General features: G+C 42.1%; 1 protein-coding gene across 2 annotated transcripts; it reads right to left on the bottom strand.

Moving 5' to 3' along the window:
- Positions 1-110: 110 nt before the first annotated feature.
- ercc8 (excision repair cross-complementation group 8) lies at positions 111-26,182 on the bottom strand. Of its 2 annotated transcripts, XM_079516268.1 has the most exons (12): positions 25,856-26,182; positions 21,612-21,707; positions 19,682-19,783; positions 19,399-19,522; positions 18,304-18,385; positions 11,809-11,877; positions 11,360-11,426; positions 9,868-9,971; positions 8,081-8,205; positions 6,225-6,422; positions 3,068-3,163; positions 111-1,388 (listed from the first exon to the last, which is right to left on the bottom strand). In XM_079516268.1, the coding sequence occupies exons 1-12, from the start codon at positions 25,930-25,932 to the stop codon at positions 1,320-1,322; spliced, it is 1,209 nt and encodes a 402-aa protein (XP_079372394.1). In that variant the 5' UTR covers positions 25,933-26,182; the 3' UTR covers positions 111-1,319. The 2 variants fall into 2 exon arrangements, with proteins under 2 accessions (XP_079372394.1, XP_079372395.1); XM_079516269.1 differs by lacking the exon at positions 25,856-26,182 and having other exon boundaries at positions 19,690-19,783; positions 21,612-21,709.
- Positions 26,183-26,428: the final 246 nt, after the last annotated feature.

The following is a 26,428-nucleotide window of genomic DNA, read 5'->3' as shown; positions in this document are numbered from 1 at the left end:
CAATCATAGGTAGCCTAAATATAAGGACCAATAAGAAGGGATTGTATTATTGGGGATGAACGTTAAATAAGAGGAAAACCTGTAAAGAAAGAAAAATAATGGAAGCATAATAACAATTATAGAAAAAACATTTAATGTATCAGATAGATACTAACAAAAAACAAAACAAAAACACCATTGTTGAGCTTTGTGGTTGTTTCAATTAGCTGAAACAGTATATATAAAACACTAGACAATTAAATGCTTTTTCATAATGATATTATATACATTAATTCCTTGTCCCCAGTCCCACCACTGAAAAACAAAATATGCCCTCTTTGACAAAGTACTTATAAAGTACAATAATTGGAATGAGATTCATTACATCATTCATTATAATTTATAAAAATCAGACATGACCAATTCAATCACTGTGAAATCCAAAGTGCAGCACTACAGTAGTCCAGCCTGTCCAGGTGGGTGTGCATGTAAATTCAGTCAATTTGTAAAAGAGGGAGGGTGAAAGTGGTTTCAGTATAACTCTCATTTCAAAGAATTATGACAAAAGAACTTGCAAAACAAATGCAAATCATATGTATCCAGGAATGGAAAAGGGGTGTGTTGTGTGTGTGTGTGTCAGTGAGAGATAGAGAGAGAAAGAGTGTGTGTGTGTGTGTGTGTGTGTGTGTGTGTGTGTGTGTGTGTGTGTGTGAGAGAGAGAGAGAGAGAGAAAGAGAGAGAGAGAGCGAGAGAGATGTAAGGGACAGGGGGCAGTGTACTGTTATGAGGTACTGTTATCTTGGTTGTGGTCTTAACACAAACACAGTTAAAACTTATATATTGTATCTGCTAAGCTAAAGTACTGTACCTGTACTACTGCCAACCTTTTTGTTTTCTTATTGTATTACATCTAATATGATTATAACTATTATCTTGTTATATTGTAGTATTGTTAGGCTATTAACCGTCTTGCAAAACATGCCACACCAACATTCCACTGCTTGCACCTCCTCTTGAAAGCCTAATAATTTATACTTTGGCGAGCAACACTGTCACTGTTGTATGGCAAGGTCACCGTTTTCTAAAAGCATGCAATATCCTGCGGGCATGTCAAATGTTGAACATGTCCTTTGAGTTTGAAGGACTCAGTAGCCTAATTTATTCTTTTCATTATTCATTTCCTTATTCATTCATTTCCTCATGTTAGGCTTGTTTCCCTTTTGTGGTGAGGGACATGTGCACAGACCTGTATAGGTCCACATCATATGGAAAACAACTAGTCTTCATCATTGCTCCATGACATGCATCTTCAAACCAGTACATCATTATGGATAGCAACACTAGTCTTCATCACTGCTCCATGCGTCTTCAAAGGCAGGGTTCCCTGAAGAGTGTCTAGCAGCAGCATCCTGAAAGACCAATACATTCCATTCAACTCATCATCCAGACTTTAGTCATATCACAGGTTTACAGGTCAAAAATAAAGTGTGTGAAATTTGTTTTTGTGCTAGCTCTATATGTCATTTGTTATTTACAGAAAGAATCCAGACAACTTAGCTGCATGCGGCCGGCTGCACAATTAAGAATTTCACCCACCTTAATTGTAATATGACAATAAAGATTGATTCTGACTATAACCTATCTATAAGCTCACATCTTGTAGATCTGTTACTTTCGGTGACCTAAGTATAAATCAAGCGAATGAAAAACAACTGGATAAAGATGTAGGGCTTCATATGAATATGGACCAGTAAAACGATGAGAATGAATGAGATACAATACCAGTGGTATTCATCAACAATAGTGGAATGCAGCATGGCCTGACTGATGGGAGGAGGTGTCTGTTCCACTGTATGTGTGTGTGGGTGGATTCGGTATATGTGTCAGGTGTTGACATTCACAAGGCATGGCCCACCAATGATGTCATATTTCTGTGTGTACATGTCTTGTTACACAGACACAGAGGATTAGGCCATTTCTCTCTCCACTGACATAAACTAGACTAACAAGAACTATCAGAGATAAGAGATTTGCACCTACTGATATATCTGGGAAAATATAAATTCAATGAATGAGCTTGGATGCCAAGAAAACCTTTAGCAAGAAACAAAAGACCTCTGCTTTGAAAACCAATCCAGATACCATCCCATATGAGGGACAGGCCAGCCCTAAAATCTTTGTATTGGTTCTGTGAAGCAGTTATCCTTTACAATCATCCTATCCTACTATATACAATGAAGGAACCTCTGTCTGTCTGTTATTGTCATTTTTCAGTTTACCTAAATTTAGGCTGTGTATTTATGTTTTTGACAAAAACCTTTTGTGAACAGTCCTTAGGTTGCAGGCTATGCTACGGGATCTGTAGTCGTAGGCGTTTCCAACCAGTTTGAGACCATTCACTGAATTTAGATGACACCAGATATATCAGAAGGCGAAGAGCTCTGATCGTCTGGCTAAACCAGAACTGCCTTTAAATTCTGAATACTTGCATAAACAATTTACAATTTAGGCATTTAGCAGACGCTCTTAATCCAGAGCGACTTACATTAAGCAATAACAAAAGCATGGCATACATCACATATATAAAAAAAAGTAGTTATCATGAATCATGCGTAAACTAAGAACGTAACAGTGGAGTATCTACGTAAACTATACTATATAATATATTATACATGTGTACTATAAAGTGCTATGACTACATAAAATGCAATTCTAGAGCTGTCTACGTAACAAGCTATAAGTCTGTTTAAATACTATCTAAGTCTACATAATGTGCTATCTAAGGGGCTAGGCTAGGGCAAGTGCTACGGGCCATGGTGGAGTCTGAAGAGGTGGGTTTTCAGACTACGGCGGAAGATTGGGAGTGAGGCTGCAGTTCTGACTGTGATGGGAAGTGCATTCCATAGTTTTGGAACCAGAAGAGAGAAGAGTTTGGGACGTGTGGAGCGTCCCAAACTCTTCTCCCTTCTGGCTCCAAAACTATGGAAGCAACCACAAGCAACATTGAGGAAAATGTGACGGAGAACATGCAAGTATTTGATTGTCTTACAACAAATATTTTTCTCAATTGTTAAAGTACTCATTGTACCTTCTTTAAGACTCGGGTCTCCTCCTCGATGTCTGGGCCACGGAGGACAGGGACCCATGCCAGTATATTACAGTCTTTACCTCCACTGTACAGTTCCTGGAAACACAAGAACACAGGATGGCTCATCAGCAGTGTTACAAACCAAGCAATGTCACAGATGACTCTGAGCCGTAATTAGTACATCGACTTCACCTCGCAGACCATGAAATAAATACATGATCACAAGGGGGGCAAGCCAGCTTTTAATAAGCAATTTAGTTGGGAGATAATGTAAATTAAATATTAATCCCATCTATAAAGGATTCTTCCTTTTTAAAAGAAAACCCACCCACTCCCTTCTGAGCACTGCAGCCATGAAGGTATGAAAGCCTTTTCTTTAACACTTCCAGTGCGCCGGAACCTTTCAAAATAAAGGCGCTAGTGCCCAGCAGATGAGGAAGATTTTACTCTGAAAAGCCCCACCTTTCATTTCCCCCCCAAACCGGGAGGAATAATTTTCCATTACTAGTACCTCGCGCTGTCACATCTGATCTCTCTTTCGAAGCGCTAATATTCCAAACAAGATGCTTGGTTAAGTCAGAAATGAGGACAGAACACTATTGGGCCACTTACGAGCGACTGTCATACAGGCTACTTCAGGGGTGTCAAACTCATTTTGGGGCAAGGGCCACATTGCGCGAAAGGTGACTTGATGAGGGCCGCGGCCAGTTGCAGCTCACATGGGTTGACTTACACTACTTGATACTTGGCTTTTTATTGACATAAATTGACTTTATTTGTATTACAGTTGTAGGCTACAAGACGTTTGGTATGAGATGTGGAAAAAAGACCCAATAAACCACTCAAATAGTTAAAAATGCAATCATTATTTTATCAAAAATATCCAAAATGGCAAATTGACATGTAGCCATCATGAAATCTGACACTTTGCATCTCTTTGCTTTGACTATCGTGTGTAAGTAGACTATATTCCTCACTTGGTAAGGGAAATGAAACTCTACTGAGCTGTAACAACTCTCCATGTCCTGCTGTATCAGAGTGTGAGGAGAGTAATCCACAACAACTCAACTAGTAGTTGAATAGACTGTTAACGAGCCCATCAGTAACAACATTCCGCACCTGGGCCGCATGCGGCCCACGGATCACCAGTTTGACACCCCTAGCTATTCCTTCCTAGCCTGGTTAATAAACCAGACCGAATCAGCCGTTGGCAAAAAAAAAAATTGCCTGCCAGCGGATTAGGGTCTGGCGAGGCTCAGTAGCACGCCTCTTTCCTACAACCGAGAACAGGTCGGGCCAATCGGGACACGGTATGCAATATGGGCGGGCTTTGGTACAGTGACGTTCAATGCTTGAGACCTTTGACTGACAGTAGCTCTGACCAATTGCGTCAAAGAGAAAATGTTTGAACCCGCCCCCCGGGAAATTAAATCCAAGTGGAGCCAGCCCAGACAAATATACCGCGACAGTGTTGTGTGATATTAGTCTGGCTTATTAGCCAGGCTAATTCCTTCACTCACTCACACACACACACACACACACACACACACACACACACACACACACACACACACACACACACACACACACACACACACACACACACACACACACACACACACACACACACACACACACACACACACACACACACACACACACACACACACACACACACACACACACACACACACACACACACACACACACACACACACACACACACACACACACACACACACACACACACACACACACACACTCCTGGTACTCAGCTGTTCATTGTTAAGCAATTAACACTTTGTGTGCCCACACACTACTTTTTTTTGAGTGGTGTAAACCACTCCTACAACTGGCTTTTTTGTGCAGAAAAAATGAGCATGGTTGCTATGTTCACCCTGTTCACCCGGGTGTGATTTCATACAACTGGCTTTGTTTGTGCAGAAAAAATGAGCATGGTTGCTATGTTCACCCTGTTCACCCGGGTGTGATTTCAGTACGTCAGACATGATTTCATTACGTCAGACAGGCTAAGACCTTACACCACTCAGTTCACACGGGTGTGATTTTTGAGTGGTGTAAACCACACCTACAACTGGCTTTTTTGTGCAGAAAAAATGAGCATGGTTGCTATGTTCACCCTGTTCACCCAGGTGTGATTCCTACAACTGGCTTTGTTTGTGCAGAAAAAATGAGCATGGTTGCTATGTTCACCCTGTTCACCCGGGTGTGATTTCATTACGTCAGACATGATTTCATTACGTCATACAGACCTTACACCAATCAGTTCACACGGGTGTGATTTTTTTTTAATAAATGGCCGGCGGGCCGCATTGGGCGGCTCCGCTGCGTGCATGCGCGAAACATGACGCTGAGCGCTGCACAAGATGTTGCCTAAAAATAGATTTTAGCGATCCGGTTTTATATAATAAAAAAAGACCCTAAGACGTCCCCACACATCCTGGGCCCTCTACGGGTTATGAAGACGTGTTAACATAAACAAAGGAACACCCAAACGAATAGAGGCAAAATACATTTCCAGCAGGCATGACAAGCTGTCAGACTGCATTCTTATAAATGTAGACTAATAACTCATGGTTGAGTTTATCACTGATGCCATTGTTCAAATGTCTCCAATTATGTCAATGATAAACACATGTACAGTAGTGTTGTTGCCCCGTTACAATCAATTATGCCATTGTTTGTTTCTCTAATCAAATAAATTATTAAAACGTTTAAAGTATAGTGGTGTTGTAGCCCCATTGACTTCTTTCTGACACTCAGGATATGATTGAAATGACATTCATGACAATGTTATGACTAGACGATATCGCATACGATGTCCCGACAGCACAACTTTTACTAGATACATACCATTTACAGAGAGAAGTGCAGACACAGGCCAAGAAGATGAGATCTTATCACACAATGTGTGTCATTTAGAGTGGCTAAATGCATCACAGAATATATTGACTTTAATAAGTCATCTATCATGGGAAGTGTGACAACCATGGTAACTGTATACATTACTGGCAGCCATAACTACCGTGGTAAGACAACACAATGGTTGGAAATTGCAGAAAGGCACCGATACAAACGAAGATTCACCATGCAGGACGACACCACCAGACAGAGGGAGGGAGTGGAGGCACAGTACCTGGTAGTTTGGGTGGAATTCGCAGCAGTCAACATTGTTGTAGTGCCCTCTCAGCATGGTGACCAGCTTTCCTGTATGAAGGGCATACACCGCCACTGAGCTGCCGCATGGCACAAACACAAACTCTGGGCTGCAGCCGCCAGACACTGTGAACTTTAAACCCTTCCGGCTCTCATTGGATACTTTCCCATAATTCACCTGGGGGACAAATGGAGTGGTCAAAAAAGATATACCGGTACACCTATAAGATTGAAAGTATAATTGTGGCACAGACTTTCACGCACGCACACATACGTTTCCTGCCTCATATATATCCATCGCTCACTCACTAAAGTAACAGTCTAGTTTACTTAATGTCCAGAAAACGTGCATGCGTGCACACACACACACACACACACACACACACACACACACACACACACACACACACACACACACACACACACACACACACACACACACACACACACACACACACACACACACACACACACACACACACACACACACACACACACACACACACACACACCGATGGCGGAAGAAACCATGCAGGGCACCAACCAAGGACACTTGGCCACTAACTTTGGGGGAGCCCGGGTTTGAACTGGGAACCTTGTGGTTGTCATCCGGACACTCTACCCCTGAGCAACTGTCGCCCCCGTATAGTGTGCAGTTTGAATGGGGTGACACTAGTCACATGAACTTTGGAATCAAACATAAAGCTAACGCATGATAAAAGGTGCCACTGCCAAATATTCAGAGCCATTAAGCAAATATAATATTTTACATGCTATCTTTACGGGGGTTGAAATTTCCTATGGTGAGGTCAGAAATAACCTTTTTTGTAGGCTACTCACATCCAAGCAGAAGGTGCTGTGCTGAATGGAATAATCTAGAAAAGGGGTCGGGTAAGTATGTTCAGGCCAATCAGGCCAATTGTTTTCCACACCATTAGATGGCTAATTTAGGACGGGGAACATGCAATAAACCACTTTATATTCAATAATTATAATGCTATACAAGTTCATAAAGATGCATGCGTATAATAACTACTGATAGAATAGAATGTTACAGGTGCATACATAAATGCTTGTGTTGTCATTTATTACAGGCGCCCTTGAATTTAGCTTTTAGAGGATATTTAGTTACTCAATTTAGTTTCAAAAGAACATTCCATCTGGAGACAAGAGCAAACAAGAGCTCTTTCTTGGTTCAAGGTCTCTTCTTACAACAGAGAGTGGCATGTAAAACCCAGTTTTTGTTTGTTTTTTATCATACCGGTAATATTAAAGAATGTAAATAGAACTAATAATAGAAAGTAGAACTAACCATATCCCAAAGTCCAAAAAGGAAAGTTGTGAAAACATTTTATGGGATTGGGGTGTTCTTTTTTTTATGTATAGTGTTTTATGTTGTCTGTTTTTAATGGACCCTGCATCTAAACAAATAGTTGATTGATTGATTGATTGATTGATTGAATATTAAAGAAAGGGAATAATAGAACTAATCAGAAAATTGTTCAACTTTTGGAGAGAAGCGCTGATCAGCAGTGTCACATTTGATTCTCCTGACTGTGTCTGACAACCCAGTAATTTATGACATGACTTTGAATTGTTACCAAAACCATGAAAAGTCCATACCGTTTAGTGTGATTACAGCTGTTGATAATGATAATAATGCAGTTGACACAATGTACTTGAGCAGAGTAACGGTTCAAATTTCAAAGTGCTCTTCTGCTCATAAAACCCTTTCTGTGGACACAGCCCAATATGATCCCACAAAATGGCCTCAGCCCGTCATACTTCCATTCTGGTTCATATTACCTATGGCTCTCTCACACACACCCACCCTACCAGTGTGTTCTCTCCTGTAGCGCTGTTCCACAGTCGCATACGGTTGTCTGTACCCGTAGTGAGGAGGAAGAGACCATCACCACTAAAACACAGGCCGTTCACTCTGCCATCATGGGTTGTGTTCACTGGATGGAGAAAGGAAACCATGTCAATGATATCTCAGCATACTCACAACTGTAAGCCAGCCGCGCACACACACACACACACACACACACACACACACACACACACACACACACACACACACACACACACACACACACACACACACACACACACACACACACACACACACACACACACACACACACACAGAGAGAGAGAAAGATTTACAAGCTCACATCATGTTAATTGTTACTTTTAAGCATAGCTTGAATAGTTTGACCAGGTTAAGAATTCTCCCCCGTCACCATTAGAGAGCTGTTTCAGCTCACGGTTTGTTTACTGCAGAAGTGCATCTTTTCACCTTTAAACAACTTTGTTTTTTTTCAACCAAGGTTCCTGTTTTAGGTTGTTATTAGATAAAGTAAAAGATGAGTGTGCGGGGGCATTCGAACATGGGGCTAAACATTTTCAAACAAACGGTTTTTTTTCCTTTATAATTGTTTACTATAGTCCTACTTGCTAGACCCAACGAAATTACATCTGGCCACAAAAGATCACAGGATCAACTGAATGTGAAGGTAGAGTACTGGGGGGGTGCCATACTGTGTGTCGTAGGCTCAATATGTCAGTTTGTCACCTCCTCCTTCACATTCAGTAGATCCCGTGATATTTTGTGGCCAGATGTAATTTCTTGGGGTCTAGTAGGACTATAGTAAACTAGAACTGCACTCTGTCGAGTGCCTACTTGCTTGTTGCACACAAGTAGGCCATAAATGGCCTACTAGTGCGCAAGCAGTGGTGACGTAATGACGATATGTTTTAGTGTCGGGAGGATTAAAGGTAATGCCCCTATGTATACATGTATGTAATCTGACACCACTGCCATATCAAGCACAAGTAGTCATTACGTCATACGCTGGCACGGCGCATACACATCAAACGGCGACATACGCATCGAAGCACTGGACGAAAACTATTACTTGCGCGCTCTGCTTGCGCAAGTAAATATCACACCCGTCACCCGTGTGAAGTGAGAGGCGCTCTTGTCACAAATTTACGTCATATTTGGCGGACATTTGACCTAATTTCTCCTTTCATTGTCAATGGCAAATATTGAGACGTGAGGGGACAAAAGCTGTATATAGGAGGGGCAATAATACAAAATAAATTGTTAATGTTGTAAAAACACCTCTGGTGAAAAATTGCTAAAATCACTCAACGAAAGAAAGCAGCAAATTAACAAAAATAAAATAACACTCATCTTTTACTTTCTCTAATAACCTAAAACGTGAACCTTGGTTGAAAAAAACGAAAGTTGTCCTTCAATTGAAACCTAGCACGCTAATCTTGCGAGCTTGTAAATCGGGTTATATTCACCACAGAAATCAAGGCCACGTCCACAGAGATGTTTTAAAAGATGAAAACGAAACCGTGCCTACCACTGAAAACGCCACACACCCACTGAATATGCATGTAGTATATATGATATCAGCTGTCACTTCACTCCAGTTGATTCAGGCTACCTGTGTTTCCTATGTCGTCATTCCTCTGTGTCAGTATAACACTAAGCTTTTAAGTATAGATGTAAAGAAACGTTTGTCATTCAACCTCCTTCAAAAAAGTCAAAAAAGCAACTAATAGTAATGACAGAGGGAGGAAGGGAATAGTTGAAATGACAGTACCTGCCTCAGAGGCGGCTTTGGACTTGTCCCCATTGTGCTGGTCTAGTGTGAACAGACTGCCAGCAGCTCGCCGCACATCCCATACCCGCACCCTGCTGTCAGCACTGACACAAAGAAAAGAGGCATAAAACGTTTAATATTCATACAGAACTAAGAATCTCAATGACCCCAAATCAAGTAGGAAAAGTTACTTTCATAGTGAAAGGTACTAGAGAAAAACAAGACATACAAAAAGATACAGTGGGTGGAGCCATGGGTATAAAATCCTCCACTGTGCAGGATTTGGCAATCTAGGCTTGACCAACTAACACAAATGGTGGGAAGCCGGATGGGGAGGGCAATCTCTGTTGGTTGGGGGGGTAAAAGGAGAGGTGGGCAATGGGCACCAAAACATTCTGGACACTAAGGATCACTGGGCACCTTGGAAGCGTGGGCACTAGGGAAATGTGGCCTGTGGGCACCTTAAGTCTTAGGATTTGTGTCCACAGAAAACATTTGCATGGAGACAGTAGTATTCTTATGAGTGAGTGACGTTTTATGATTTTACTGTGTTATTTACAACATGGCTTTCACTGTTGTTAAACACTGCACACATTAAACACTGCATTGCTTCACATGCACTGTGCATGCCTGTGAGACTGCATTCCCATGTGACAGTCTGTCACATGCTCAGTAGTCCGCTGTAGTATCCTAACATAGCACGCTGCTTTGTTGTTGTTAAGTGATATTTAAAATTATTACTATCACGTGTCCAGGGTTTGGTTAACAAAAGACCAAGCAATTGCAAATGAGACAGCATCATTGGTACAGATTGTTCCTTCCACACAAAACAATGGAAAGCATTAGCCTTGGATCAAGACTATCATTGATGTATTTTATCAATAAAATGGATGGGCACTTGAATGCAAAAGTACAATATCTAATTGCTCACAATATCGTATTAATAATAAGTTCACTACTAAGGGCATTAAAGGTCAAACTGTATGGCTACATTGCAACATTTTTTAATATTATCTACCGACGTACATTCTACAACTTCTGTTTTTAAAAAGCAATTTCAGTCCAAAGGGAGAGCAGCACACATATCCCAATGGATTAATTAGCCAGATCATAAAGCAGGTGGGTACTCCATCTACCATATGCTAAACTGAAACTCCAAGGGAATGGGTTACCAGAGTACCACTCTACCAGTCTATTACCAATGCAGTGCAATTATGATTTATGACAGATGGCAGCAGGCTGCGCTCAAACCGAAATACTGGAAGCAGTCATTACAACTAGACTGAAACAACACTCACACTTTGCATTGGGAGGGGCATGACTCTTGTCTTCTGACCCTTTGTTGATATATGTGGCTTTGTTACTTGTATATTATGGACAATAAAGCTTTTTGAAACTTGAATTCTGCAAACAGATTGGAGGGCCAAATTAGGGAAGCTTTTTTCTGCATGGCTGTATCTACGGCACAGACACATAAAAAGGTGGTACAAACCTGGCAGTGGCCAAGATGTGCTCATATCTGGGTGACCAACACACAGAAAGGACCTCCCCTCTGTGACCTAAAGTGTAGAATTAATACATTAATCATGTAACACTACCTGTATGTCAAATCAAATCAAACTTTATTTGTATAGCACATTTAAAATAAACAAACAAAAAAATATGCTTTGACACAGAACAAAAATATGCAGAGTTAATACAGGAGAGCTCAAGTATAATTAAAAGCAAGAGAGAGAGAAGACAGAAGACATGAGTTTTAAGTTAAGGCCCAATGGGCAGAACTAATGGGGAGGGGCAACATGTTCTAGAGCCTGGGGCCCACAGCCGCAAAAGCACGGTCAGCCCTGCTCTTCTTGTTAGTCTTACTGTAGGAACGACCAGCATGTGGGTGACAAGAGTCTCTTTTGTTGTCAGTTTCAGTGTATGGTAGAATCCACTAACCTTGAAGAACGTGAATGCGTGAGCCAGACTTCAGGTCACACAACTGTATTTTAGGTTCTTTCGTCCCAACTATAAACACAAAGAATTCATATAAATCAGTGGGAAAGGTGTGTGTTTGAAACAATACAGTACATACATAGAAGCTACATACATGGCTTATAGAACAAATGTATGCATGAGTCTGTGTAACCTTAGCTAACCTGGGAAAAAACAACTGGAGTTCCAGGTTAAAAAAAAGGTGTGGTTGGTGATACCAGCTTTTCATAAACTTGAACACACTTGGCATTCACACATGGTTTGGCTGGTGATGAGAATGGTAAGAAGTAATAAAATGCATAGAACAATGTGCAAATGATGCCAAGTTGGACTGGGAACCATCATTGTTTATATGCACAAAATATTTGTTGGCTGACTGACTGACTGACTGACTGGTTGATTACCTTATTAGCAACAGAAGTTGGAAGTAAAATGATGCGTCAAAAAAAGAAGCCCCGGGGTGGGGTGGTGGTGTCAACCACGACAAACACTAAAGAAATTATGACAGTCAAAAAACCTTTAGAAAAAGGTGGGATTTGCAACGGAAATTGACCGACTTATGCATTGGACACATAATCACAATGTAACGACCACTTGTTTTTTTTGTACGTTTTTTGTGGCTTTCGCCTTTATTTTATATATTTTATGGAGGGACAGACAGAAGGCTGACAGAAAATGGGGAGAGATGGGGGGGAAGACATACAGTAAAGGCCGTCGGGATTGGGAGTCGAACCCGCGGGTACACACTGCCAGACTGGTGCCTGGTGCCAAGGTGCCTGGACCACTGACCACTGAGCCATGGTCCAGGCCCGTAACGACCACTTGTGTTGCAGTTGTTTCCCCCTCTCGCCCCTATAGCTCAATTTCTTGTCGATCTACACAATCCCGTCAACTACAACAACAACTAAATAAAACATTAGAGAAAGAGAGGTACTTAGTGCATGCAAAAGTTCATGCTTGGATGCGTACACGCATGGGCAAGAGTGAATGTGTGTATTGAAAAGGCAACAGTAACCTGTTGGTCCTGTTTAGTGACTTAGTTGTGCCACCCAGATTCCAACAATGGTTGTCTACAAAAGTCTGTCTCCGTACAGCTACTTAAGAGTCTTAGACCATACCTGGGGGGGGGGGGGTCCTCAGTATTACTACAGGGGGTCCACCAAATCTTTGTGTAATAGGAACTTTTTTGAGGGGCGCTAGCCCCTCCAATGCATGACTTTTGAAGATTGGCATCTATGGGAGCACTTATGAGTTATGACATAAATTGTTTGCCAGCTAAGCCTATGGACTTTGAGGATATTACAATGTTTGTTTAGAGCACTTACGACGTAAATCGTTTGCCAGCCATTTCTATTGACTTTAATGTTTGTTATGGGCACTACATGACCACTCGGAGGGGAACATTAGCGGAAAATATTGCTATTCTCGGCAAAGAGGTTTGGTGTAGGGTCTGAAACCAACACAACGCTACACATTGACAGTGCTGTCAAACAAGTCTATGAAGCAATCTATGAAATGGTTTAATTTGCAACATAATGTTATACAATATGTAGTAGTGGGGGGTTCCTGCTTCATCTCTCCATCACCCAAGGGGTCCTTGGACTGAAAAACATTAAAGACTTGTCTCAGACCATGTCCAACTCTCCTGTGCATTTTGGTCCCCCCAGGCTTGTCATTTTGTGCAGTGGGATTATACCTGGGTCACATCACAATACTCTATGTGCAGGGAAGCACATACAGTAGCATAACTCTAGGCTATCCATTATCACATTCTCTTTGGAGGCCAGGAGTGTTTGTGCGGATTAGTGGGGGGGGGGGGGGGGGGGGGGGGGAAACATCTATTTACACTACTACTAATTTATGGAATAATTGGAAGTTGGCCGGTCCCATATATGCACATGACTATATATGTGCATATCTGTCAGATCAGTGGCTCTGGACAACTGCATCTCCATATATCCCTATGGGCATATCATGTTTGTATATGGTTATGTCTGAGTCATAGTGACATGCCTATACTTGGGCATATAAACTTGGGTGGCACAATTTACACCCTATGGCCAGAACAATAATGAAATCTGTGTTGTTTGACTGGATTGCTGAATTCCTACAATGCCCATAATGCTTTAGTGCACTTCCCCTCCTTGTGGAGAGGGGGAGGCTGCATGGAGGTGTGACTTTGCAGTGTTTCCCGCAGGAAAATAGCTTGGCATGGAGCATGGCATGGCAACGACTAATTAATTAATTAATTAGGCCAATTAATTAATTAATTAGGCCAATTAATTGGGGAGGCACTGGGGAGACACTGGGGAGGCACTGGGGAGGCACTCAGGGAGGCACTGGGGAGGCACTCAGGGAGGCACTGGGGGGACACTGGGTGGACACTGGGGAGGCACTCAGGGGGACACTGGGGAGGCACTGGGGAGGCACTGGGGAGATACTGGGGTGGCACTGGGGAGGCACTCCGGGGGACACTGGGGAGGCACTGGGCAGACACTGGGGAGGCACTGGGGGGACACTGGGGAGGCACTGGGGAGGCACTGGGCAGGCACTGGGGAGACACTGGGGAGACACTGGGGAGGCACTGGGCAGGCACTGGGAAGGCACTGGGAAGGCACTGGGGAGGCACTGGGGAGACACTGGGCAGGCACTGGGGAGGCACTGGGGGGACACTGGGGAGGCACTGGGGAGGCACTGGGGAGGCACTGGGGAGACACTGGGGAGGCACTGGGCAGGCACTGGGAAGGCACTGGGAAGGCACTGGGGAGGCACTGGGGAGACACTGGGCAGGCACTGGGGAGGCACTGGGGGGACACTGGGGAGGCACTGGGCAGGCACTGGGGACGCACTGGGGAGGCACTGGGGGGACACTGGGGAGGCACTGGGCACACTGGGGGGGCACTGGGGAGGCACTGGGGAGACACTGGGGAGGCACTGGGCAGGCACTGGGGAGGCACTGGGGAGGCACTGGGGAGACACTGGGGAGGCACTGGGGAGACACTGGGGAGGCACTGGGAAGACACTGGGGAGGCACTGGGGAGGCACTGGGGAGACACTGGGGAGACACTGGGCAGGCACTGGGGAGGCACTGGGGGGACACTGGGGAGGCACTGGGCAGGCACTGGGGGGACACTGGGGGGACACTGGGGAGGCACTGGGCAGACACTGGGGGGGCACTGGGCAGACACTGGGGGGGCACTGGGAAGGCACTGGGAAGACACTGGGGAGGCACTGGGGAGGCACTGGGGAGGCACTCAGGGGGACACTGGGGAGGCACTGGGTAGGCACTGGGGAGGTATTGGACATTTCATATCACACACACCATGATTCACTAGCCCCCAAAAAAACAAAAAAAAAACGTTTTTTTTTTTTTTTTTTTCTCCAGCTTGGCATGGCACGATTTATTTCAAGCATGGCGCAGCGCCATGCCAACAACATTGTGGGGGAAACCCTGCTTTGTAGTCCAGGAAGGAAGTGAGACCATGTTCATGCCAACAACATTGTGGGGGAAACCCTGCTTTGTAGTCCGGGAAGGAAGTGAGACCATGTTCATGACATGTTTTTGGTCATGAACATGGCATCATAACTAAAATATCTCTGCTGTCCAGAGGAAACCTCATAACTCCAAAATGTTCATTTTTCAGGAAATGAAAAATATACGTTTTTAAGGAAATGAATAAAACCTTATATTTTTTTAAACGATGCAATACTGCCTCATCAAAGTTGGTGTTGTGACTTTAGATACTGTCAATTACTTGCATGAGAAGGAGAGAGGTGGTGGAGTTAGCTGTTTTAGCAGACAGTTTGAGGGTCCAATGGAGTTAAGAGGTGCATTTTTTACTACTTTCCATTGGTTCAATATTTTCGAAACAACACAAGGGTAAAGGGTGTTCAATAGCACTGATTTATGGAATAAAATCAAAAACCTCAAAAATTGAGTTATGAGGTTTCCTCCGGACAGCAACGATATCTAACAAAACATATTACACACATAAAACCCCCAAGAAAGTGTTTCTTGTGTCCTAAACATCATTAAAATAAGCTCTGGTTGCAAAAGGTGTAAAGTGGCCCTTTAAGCCAATTTTAATAGGATAAGCACAGTAAAGAAAGACTGCCACAAGAGATTCTGTGGTGGAAAGCCTTTTCCACTTCTCCCTATTATAAGTGTGCCACCAATCTGAGAGAGGAATGTCTGAGTCTGAGTTCGTAAGGAACCTCAGCATTACTTTTCCATCTATCCGCCCCTCCTATATTCAGCTATAGGGCCCTATCTAGAGGCGTTCCCCCATTATATTGGCTATCTTATGCCACCGCCTATATCCTTAACCCATTTTGGACTGAAGCCAACACATGCTGCCATGGAATACATTGTTATTAGATACAGAGGGTTGTTTTGTGTGTCCACTTTCCATTGTCCTAAAACTGTGTGTATAAGATAGCAAATATAGGGAAATATAGGGACACGCCTAGACACACCTCCCCCTGCAAATATAGGAGTCGGCAAAATTAATAGTGGGTTGTGTGGCAAGATAATGTTTACGCATAGTGTAAGCTACTAAATGTGAAATTCACGGAAAGTGTTTAATACTTGCGGGTAAGGCATGGGATACGATAGACTCAGAGCACAGAGTGTAGATTCTTGTCCTAACACAAACATTAAATGCCATTGACAATGAATGGAGAATTTACGTCATATGTGTCTGAGCAAATCAGCTATTTTTGTGTTAACACAAACATTAAATGCCATTGACAATGGAGAATTTACGTCAGTTGATGTAAAATCGGTCATTGTGTCCTAACACAAAGATTAAATTCCAATTGACAATATCATCATACATCATGAAGATGTATGATTATAAGAGTGCCCCTCACTTCACACAGGTGTGATATTTTTAATCAATATCAACATGTCAATTTTCAATGTTGATCTTGTTGACATCCTCACACCTGTGAAAAGATAAATGAAAGGGACAGGATCTCATGTAGGACCAGATGTAGGACAAAGTATGTAAGTTTGTTTACTTTTGAAATGTCCATTCTGTTATGTCAGCAAAACCAACAGAGAAGTGACGGTTATTGAGGAACCTTAGAAATCATGATGAAAAGTCATGATTTCTAATGTTGTATTCTAATATTTCATTGCAACAGGACATGAGGTTTGTAAGTTGAGATTTCAGGGCATTGAGGTGGTGAATCCTTGAAATGAGGATGGGACAGGGTAATTTACTCCACTAAGAGAGACATATTGGAATTGGATTCACATTCTACAAACTGAATTCCATAAACTATACAGGGCTAAATGAGGAATTAGAGCTGAATTGTTTTTTGTAATCTAAAAATCACACCCGTGTGAAGTGAGGGGAGCTCTTATCATCGTACATCATCATACATCACCTCATTCCGGCCAAACAGAATTTGCGTCCTCATCTTTGTCGTCTTTGTTTGTGTTACACAATGTTTGTTTACACAAACACTCAAAACTGTCCATTCATTGGACAATTATTAATTTAGGTCATATTTGGTGGACATTTGAGTTGACCAAATTTTCCCTTTCATTGTCAATGGCAAATATTAAGACGTGTGAGGACAAAAGCTGTATATAGGAGCCCCTCAAAAATCACACCCGTGTGAAGTGAAGAGCGCTCCTATCATCATACGCCATCTCATTTCGGCCAATCATAATTTGCATCCTCACCTTCGACTTCAATGTTTGTGTTTACGCAATGTTTGTGTTTACTCAAAACTGACCATTCATTGTCAATGGTATTAAATGTTAAGTGTTGGGAAAAACTGGTCATATGGCTCTTATGGTATTTGTGAGCCTTACAATTTAAATAAAATAACACCCGTGTGAAGTGAGGGGCACTCTTATCATCATACACCATATACATCACATACCGTGCTCAGCCAATCAAATAATCACAAATGTCATTCCAGCCAATCACAATTTGCGTCTTCACTTTTCTGTCCTCACTTTTGTCTTCAATCTTTGTGTTTATACAAACACTGAAAGCTGGTCATAGGAGGGGCTAGCGCCCCTACAAAATTATATTTTATATACAATACACACAAAAATATATTTTGTATATTATGATTATGTATTACAGAGCTGTCCTACTTTTGTACTCTGTATTTGAATACTTTTGTGTATTGACTGTCCATACGTTATTTCCGCTCAGGCGGTTTAAACGCTGACAAAGGCGAGAAGGACGGCAACAAACACAATTGTTGCTGCTATACATTAAAAGAACGATGGCGAGTGTGGAAATTCCTTTTTTTGATGAAGCATGTATCATATCTGTAGGAGAAATACCCAGCTGACAGAAATGATAAACCTGTGTTTTAACACACAATGTGTTAAAACACTAAATTAATCATTATGCCCATCACTGGGAATAGTAGGGCTTATTTTGTCCGGATTAATATGCACACAAACCAATTTATATACTATACACACACCTGCAATGAGGCTGTGTTTCCTAGCGATGGGAGACATGTGATGACAGTAGACGTTTCCTTCAAACTGGAAGACTTCAGCAGGCTGGAGACACAGAAAAATAAACACAAAGAGAACAATCAGCTGTAGTGAAGCTACACCACTGCCTTCTGCTGTGCAGGAACAGGCTTTGTGCGTGCGTGCGTGCGTGCGTGCGTGCGTGCGTGCGTGCGTGCGTGCGTGCGTGCGAGAGAGAGAGAGAGAGAGATAGAGAGAGGGAGAGAAACCAAGTGTGAGTGAGTAGTGGGGTTTAGCTGTCCTTTTCATGACCTTCTGGGGTAACCATGACTCCAATGTAACTCTAGCATGTAACAAGGCCTGCCATATGCAGCTTTGTATCAGACAGGCAGAGATAGGTAAGGAAAAGAGAAAGGATAAAATAACAGACAGGTGGGGAAAAGAGAAAATGACAGAGGAAGACGTAGAGAAAACTAGAAAAAGGGCACAGGTCACTGAGGTCAGGTCAGGTTATTGTGGCCTCCTGGTGGTGCTATAATAGGCCAATGTGAAAAGGGTTCCATTTCTTCTTACGCCTTTGATGGCAATTGGATGATTTGAGGAATTTTGTTCCAAAAATGTGTTTTGCAAAAGCCCACCTGTTGGTGGCGCTATAACAGGCCAATGTGAAAAGGGTGGGATTTATTCCTCAGCCTAGTAGGAAAGTGCGTGAAACATTTCACGTAAATTGCATGCTGCGTTCATGATTTGAGGCTTTTTGTTCAAAACGGGCCAATCCTGCAAACTAATTAGGATGGAAGATGAAATATCGGACAGAGAAGCTGTATATAGGAGGGGCTAGCGCCCCTCATAAATGAGGGCAGAAAAGTGAGGACGCAAATTGTGATTGGCCAGAATGAGATGTGTATGATGTATTATAAGAGCGCCGCTCACTTCACACGGGTGTGATTTTTGAGGGGAGCTAGCCCGTGACAGTACGTTTTAACAGCACAATATCATCATTATCATTATCACATGACTGATGACTCGAGATGATGTGTATTTTATACACATGCATTTGCATGTGTATACAAATATAAACCTAATGTAATAATGCTCACCTTCAGTGTCTCTGTGTCCCACACCTTCATGGTCTTGTCAAAGGAACTTGAGACAAACATGCCTGTGTCATGAGGATACCACTGGACCGTCTCTACACTGAACTTGTGGACATACCTACTGGACCTGAAACATACACACACACACACACACATAGAACCTTTCCAAAATGCTCAAGTCTGATCAACAGAAAGCATGTGTTTTAGGATTTCTGTAAGGAAACCAAGACAACTGGCAGTGTAATGCTGCCCTCTAGTGGGCTATAGGTGGGGAAGAGAGATTCACCTGCCTACCGTGCAGATGGCCTTGCAGGTGTAGTGAGGTTTCCCGCTGAAGTTCTCCAGGTCATAGATAACTATTACACCGTCTGCTCCTCCAGATAACATACTGGTCAACAGAGAGGATTGGGTTCAGACACTGGAGCGGTCCATGAGAAATGGGCCCTGATGCCTTTTTGGTTCTGGAATCGTGGCTTAAACGTGCAGCAGGCAACTTTAATGAAATTAGCACAAGCTAGAGTAAAATTAGCTACAGTATACTGTCTGGACACAAGCATGCAACTTGCTTGCTGTTTTGAGGGCTCCATATATTACATCGACACTTTATTTGTAGTTGTTACGTCCCCACCAAAGAGGTCCAGGTGTTATTTTGTGCAAAAGCGCATTATTGGCAATTTCCCCTACCATAAGCCCTCAATGAATTGCATTTAATTGCATTGAATTGAATGGGGCTATGGGGTGTTATGCTAATTCGCTTATTTCCATCGCTCAAAAATCATTTTTTTTTAATATATCCTATCCTCTCTTCATAATGTAAATAGTATCCCAAGCGGCACACTTTACTACTACTACACAAAAACCCAACCCCCATTGAGGGCTTATATTAGGGGAAATAGCGAATAATGCACTTTTGCACAATATAACACCTGGACCTCTTTGTTGGGGACGTAACAACTACAAATAAAGGTAAGAAAGCTTTCTAGCATGGAATTCTCCTTTAAGGGACGCAATAAAACAGCGAACTCTGCCAACTCTGCATCCACGGGATGCACTACTGTACTGTTTTTTATTCTAGTTTATGTTGCTAGCTTTAGTTATAATAATCTTTTTTTTTTTTTACTATAATCATTTAGTTTTCTACATGAATATAAGCACATTTAGAGTTAAATGCTGCAATTTGTAAAAATGGCAAAATATGACTCCTAACGTCGTTGAAGTGGGACTCATAAAATGTCCCTGGGGGTCATCTAAAAGACCATCCCTGCATCCCGGGACTCATTACATTGAAAACCTATTTACATCACTGTGCAGGCGTTGCTACAAAATCTGTTTATTATAAAATCTGAATCCTTGCCATATTTACATCCCTGGGTATCTGAATAAAGTCATGACAAGCTCAAAACAATATTATCTCCCTAACCCTTTTTTTTACAAAGGTAAGTTGATAATTATGTATATTGACCAAAACATTTTTTTTTTTAAATAAAGATATAGGGGAGCTGGTCCTGGAGCTGGAGCTGCTCCTGGAGGGGTCTAACGTCAGCTCACGTAGACCAGAAAGAGTGCAGTGTCAACAATGCATGGAGTGTTGCTGTCACATCATCTAGAACAGATGTAAACAAAAAACAAAAAACAATGCGCGATTGAATAGGAGTTCTAGCGTTAGACCCAAGGGGCCAGTGAGGCGCTCCAACGTTGAAGCACTGGGCCCTAGTGGTAAGAGGAAGGACTGCAGGCGGACCCGTGCTTTAACACATAGGACCATCACTCCCTACGTCACCCATACGTCACCCCGGACCTCAAATTTGAGGTCCGGAGGAGGTACTTCCGGCAGTCTTCCGGGTGCTTCAAAACGCCACTGAGCAACTTCATCGAAATGAATAGCTTGGGGGCGGGGCTAGTGCTCCAGTTCGGTCTCTATCCTTTATATACTCTATGGTTAGACCCCTCCAGCAGCAGCTCCAGCTCCAGCTCCAGGACCAGCTCCCCTATATCTTTTTTTGTGGTCAATATACATAATTATAAACTTACTTTTATAAAAAAAAAAGGGTTAGGAAGAAATTCCCCTTTAAGAGTGCAGAATCCGCAAATGATCCAGTATTTAGGCAATATCATACAGGAAGTAAGTACATTGACCTATTGAATTTTGCAGATGAGCATTACAATTCAAGAACAAGTAAGAATAAAGCCAACCCAGCTCAGTAATGCATACTTACTATCTGCCTTCAATCACTTCAATGTCAATGGTATTGACTCCGTTGCCATGGATTCTTTCTACATCTCTGTCAGGATTCAGTTCCAGACTGAGAATCCTTTTAATCAAGGTGAGGAAAACCACATTTTCAACACAGGACATCCACCTCTTGCATTTCCAATGTCATTACACAAGTAATGGAAGTGTATCTGTATGTCTTTAAATGTTTTGATGAATTGAAAATGGAGGACCCTAATGTAAACAAGTCTTGTGCTTTTTTTCTGGTTTGATCCTCTTAGCAGATTACTTTCCTTGAACTGTACCCATTCTGCAAACTGTTAATACATTTTTCAATCAATCGATCAACAGATTAACTTGTGTGTATTCTTTATCTTATCTTTGACTTAAAGCACAATGACAATTTTGAAGTGGTTTGGTTTTGTATTTACGCTCCCATGTTGTAACTCCAATATATTGGACAACAGTAGTTGCTCTGCAGCTTATAAACTGATAATCCAAAATACTCTCCTGATTGACATACAAAGTTACAATACATTGTCAGGGGTTGACACTAACGCCTGCTACTGGGTTGCCCGATCGGGCAGGTGTGCATTTTGAGTGGGGATACAAACGTCTTTACTTCGCTATAAACACAACACCAGATATCCGTCTTGAACGTGATCAGAGCACTCAGTGTCAGCGTCTCTCCCTCTCTTTATCAATCTCTCTCCCAAGTCTTTCACACACACACACACACACACACACACACACACACACACACACACACACACACACACACACACACACACACACACACACACACACACACACACACACACACACACACACACACACACAGACAGGCTGGTCAAGTGGCTGCGACATGCATGGCAAACTTATCCTTATCTTTTCAAATGGGTGTGGGTAAATGTGTAAATGTTGGGGTCCTTGCCATGAAAAGTTTCCCTACCATGCATTTGTAAGGCTACTTACTTTTCATTAAAAAAATGCAACGTTTCAAGCAGAAAAGCAAAAAATAAGTTAAAATGAACGGTAATTCAAATTTTACGATATTTTTGGGGGGCAAGTGGCCATGACCTGAGGGCAAGTAGAACATGACCTGTACTTGCCCGACGGGCAAGTGCCTCTGAGACCTTAGTGTCAACCCCTGATTGTAAAGTGAAACAGGTCTTAGAGCCCAGCCTGGTGTCAGTTGTAAATTACTAGAATTTCACCGCCCTTCGGGCGGCTCATCCTAGTTCCGTTGCAGCGCAATGGGAAGAAGGAAATTGCGAGATTTGACAGACTCCACTTCATGTTTCAGCTGTGTTTTTAAACCCAGTATTGTGGCCTTCACATGTATTAACAGATGGGTATTATTATTATGTGTTGTATTTTATTTTCACATGAAAGCAAATTAAATTAATTTAAAATAAGCACACATGAAACTGCTTTTTACTGTTTTGGTTTACTTACAATAAGTTAGTGTTTTTGGAAACCAAAAGATGTTGAGAATGGAGCAGAACATACTGTAGTATATTTTTGTGGGGACCTTGACTGCATTATAGTAGGCCTACAATCTTTTGGATTGCAGTGACCCCACATTGTTTCTTCGGGAACAATATTTGTAGTTACAATGAGGGCTACATGAGCCGAAGGGAGAGAAACACGTCGCCTCTCTCCAGTCCGTGCGTATGTTGCTGCTGGTGGCTGAATAACAACGGATCGCATCGCTGACTGACATAAACGCACAGTTACAAATCAGAGGCACTTCAATAAGAAAACTCAACTAATAACGCTTGTGTGTGTTAATCTGCCCGATGCTGACGTTAGTATATAATGTTTAGATTGTTTTCCGGTTCACATCATCCCATGCAGCGTCGAGAGGAAAAAGAAGGCAAATAAATGCAGCCTTGAGGCTACCTCCCAATGTGGTGTTGTGGAGCTTGATCACCTCCTCGTCCTCCTTTTCTCCCCAAATTGTCAATGCCACTTTTTTTTTTAGGAGCACGATGAAAAGTTATGAACTAATGTGTTTGAGGGCCCTCCTATATACAGCTTTAGTCCCCACACGTCTCAATATTTGCCATTGACAAAGAACAGAGAAATTAGGTCGAAATGCCGCTAAATATGACGTAAATTAAAATGTATTATATATATATGTTTTTTTAATTGAATGTAAATACTTTACTTGTAAAAAAACCTGGCAACCCGCACCCCGCGGTCATTTTCCGCGAACCGGAGCGGTGCTCCCTAGCCTGCTGGAGGGGTTCACATCATCCCATGCAGCCTCGAGAGGAAAAAGAAGGCAAAGAAATGCAGCCTTGAGGCTACCTACCAATGTGGTGTTGTGGAGCTTGATCACCTCCTCGTCCTCCTTTTCTCCCCAAATTGGCAATGCCAATAAATGCAAAAGTTGCCTAGTGTGAATACTTCCACAGCCTAAGTAGTAACGGAGAACAGGAATGGCATTTTTTCTGTGCTTGTTTTCATAGACGTGGCAACAAATTAGGCGGGGGTGTCGGTGCTTGTGGCGTGTTTGTGTTTGTTATTGATATTGATATTGTTTGCGAGTGTGGACGGGAGCCGGCTTTAGTGGCAGTGCGATGACAATTTTTACGCGGCTGGTGTCGATTGTGGCCGTGCGGCGCGACATGAGGAGATAGGGAACCAACGACGCGGAGGGTAAGTGTGTGACGTGTTAGTGTGTTGTTGCAGTGTGTGTTGCAGCGTGTTGCAGCGTGTCAGTGACGTAGTAGCTGGTGCCTTTTGTTCCTGTGCGTGCTTTTGGGCACATGTTTTCAATTGTAATATAGGATGACAGAAAGAGAGAGAGACGGCGACAGAGACAGACAGACAATGGTAGAGCCACACTAGTTTTTTCAACCAAGGTTCATGTTTTAGGGTGTTATTAGAGAAAGTAGCTATCTTTGACAGGGGGGCATTCGAACTTGGGACTAAATACATATTTTTTTACAAAATTTGACGGCGATTTCTTTATTATTATTTTCTATAGTCCTACTAGACCCCAGGAAATTACATCTGGCCACACAAGATCACAGGATCTACTGAATGTGAAGGTACTAGGGGGATGCCATACTGTATGAGGCTCAATATGTCAGTTTTCACCTCCCCCTTCACATTCGGTAGATCCCGTGATCTTTTGTGGCCAGATGTAATTTTCTGGGGTCTAGTAGGACTATAGTAAAAAATAAATAAAACATTTGCTATCAAATTTTGTAAAAAAACAACATATTTAGCCTTTTGTTCGAATGCCCCCGCCCCCCTGTCAAAAATAGCTAAAAATCGCTAAAACTAAAGAAAGCAGCAAATGAAAAAGAAATTACACTCATATTTTACTTTCTCTAATAACATGAACCTTGGTTGGAAAAAACTAAAGTTGTCCTTTAAACACAAACAAACACAAAGATTCTGACACTGAACCTGGGATTACAAAACCCAACACAGTTTTGTACTCACAGTTTGTAGAATGGGTACAATTCAAACGGAAGTACAGGTCAATACAAAATCTGCTACGAGGATAAACCAGAAAAAGCACTAAAAGAATAGTTTACATCAGGGTGCTCCATTTTCAATTAATCAGATTCAGAACATTTAAAGACGTACAAATATACACTTCTATGAAAAAAAGGAAATAATCATATATATATATATATACAGTGTCTTGTTGCATTGATTGCATAACTAAAGATATCTGAGCATGACATGTGTATTGATTGATTGATTAATTGAAAATGTTATTCACAGTATGTAGAATGGGTACATTTCAAACAAAATACCAAGTCAATACCAAAACTGCTACGAGGACAGAACAATGAAAAGCACTAAGACTTGTTTACATCAGGGGTCCTCCATTTTCAATTCATCCAAACATTTAAAGACGTACAAATATACACTTCTATGAAAAACAGGAAATCGTCATAAAGAAATTTAAAAAAGGGAAAAACATGTACAGTATGGGGAAAAATCTTTGACCTTTTTTACAAGGGCCAGTTTCGAATTGCAGCCATCCATAGGTGCTCTTTCAGAGCGGTTTGGAGTCATATCAGGGATTCACATTTCTTAATGACTGTTGGTAGGGCGTTCCACATGTTAGTGGCATAGGAGCGAAATTAAATGAATCCCTTTATATACCCTTGTATATACTATACAAATTCTCAGTGTTCATTTATCCATTTGTAACCCAGAGAGAGAGAGAGAGAGAGAGGTTACAAATGTAACCAAAAGGATTTTACTGTTATTTACCTCCTGGTTGACTCTGCGCGTCTCAGACGGAGAGGGTCATCCAGTCCAGCTCGTCTGCCTGACAGAAAGCCCAACATTGTTTCTGCCTGAACAGAAAGTAACAAGCTAGCTAATGCTAGCCTATAACTAGCCAATTTTAATTAAACTGAACAGTAACGTTATAACGTTATAAGTGGACCAAATTATATCATGTTCAAAGTGTCTTGCTCTACATACAACTGCAATAGTATTGTGTCAAATACACAATATATCAATTTGAATGTTCATTTGAACTACAATTCTAAATGTATATTTTGCGTTTTGCTACTGAGCAAAACAAAACAAAAGAAAAACATTGCGCCCGCCATGTTGATACGTAAGTTGAACGTAACGGCAGTAATAATTGCTGTCATTGGCTGGTGTCAACTTGCCATCCAATCAGAGAACAGTTTACTGACTCTGTGCCGTCCGTTCCGTCCGTTCCATAACCGTTACCATGACCCCGAAGGTCGGCCTGTGATTGGCTAGTTGGTTGTCAAACCAAACGCGGACGGAAACGCCCTCCTCAGATCTACAAATCCATTCCTAAACTAA

This window comes from Electrona antarctica (genome assembly GCF_951216825.1).
Source record: "Electrona antarctica genome assembly, chromosome: 12".
NCBI classification, from domain to species: domain Eukaryota; kingdom Metazoa; phylum Chordata; class Actinopteri; order Myctophiformes; family Myctophidae; genus Electrona; species Electrona antarctica.
The sequence above is the reverse complement of the archived record's forward strand: the minus strand, read 5'-3'. Positions and strand labels throughout refer to the sequence as shown.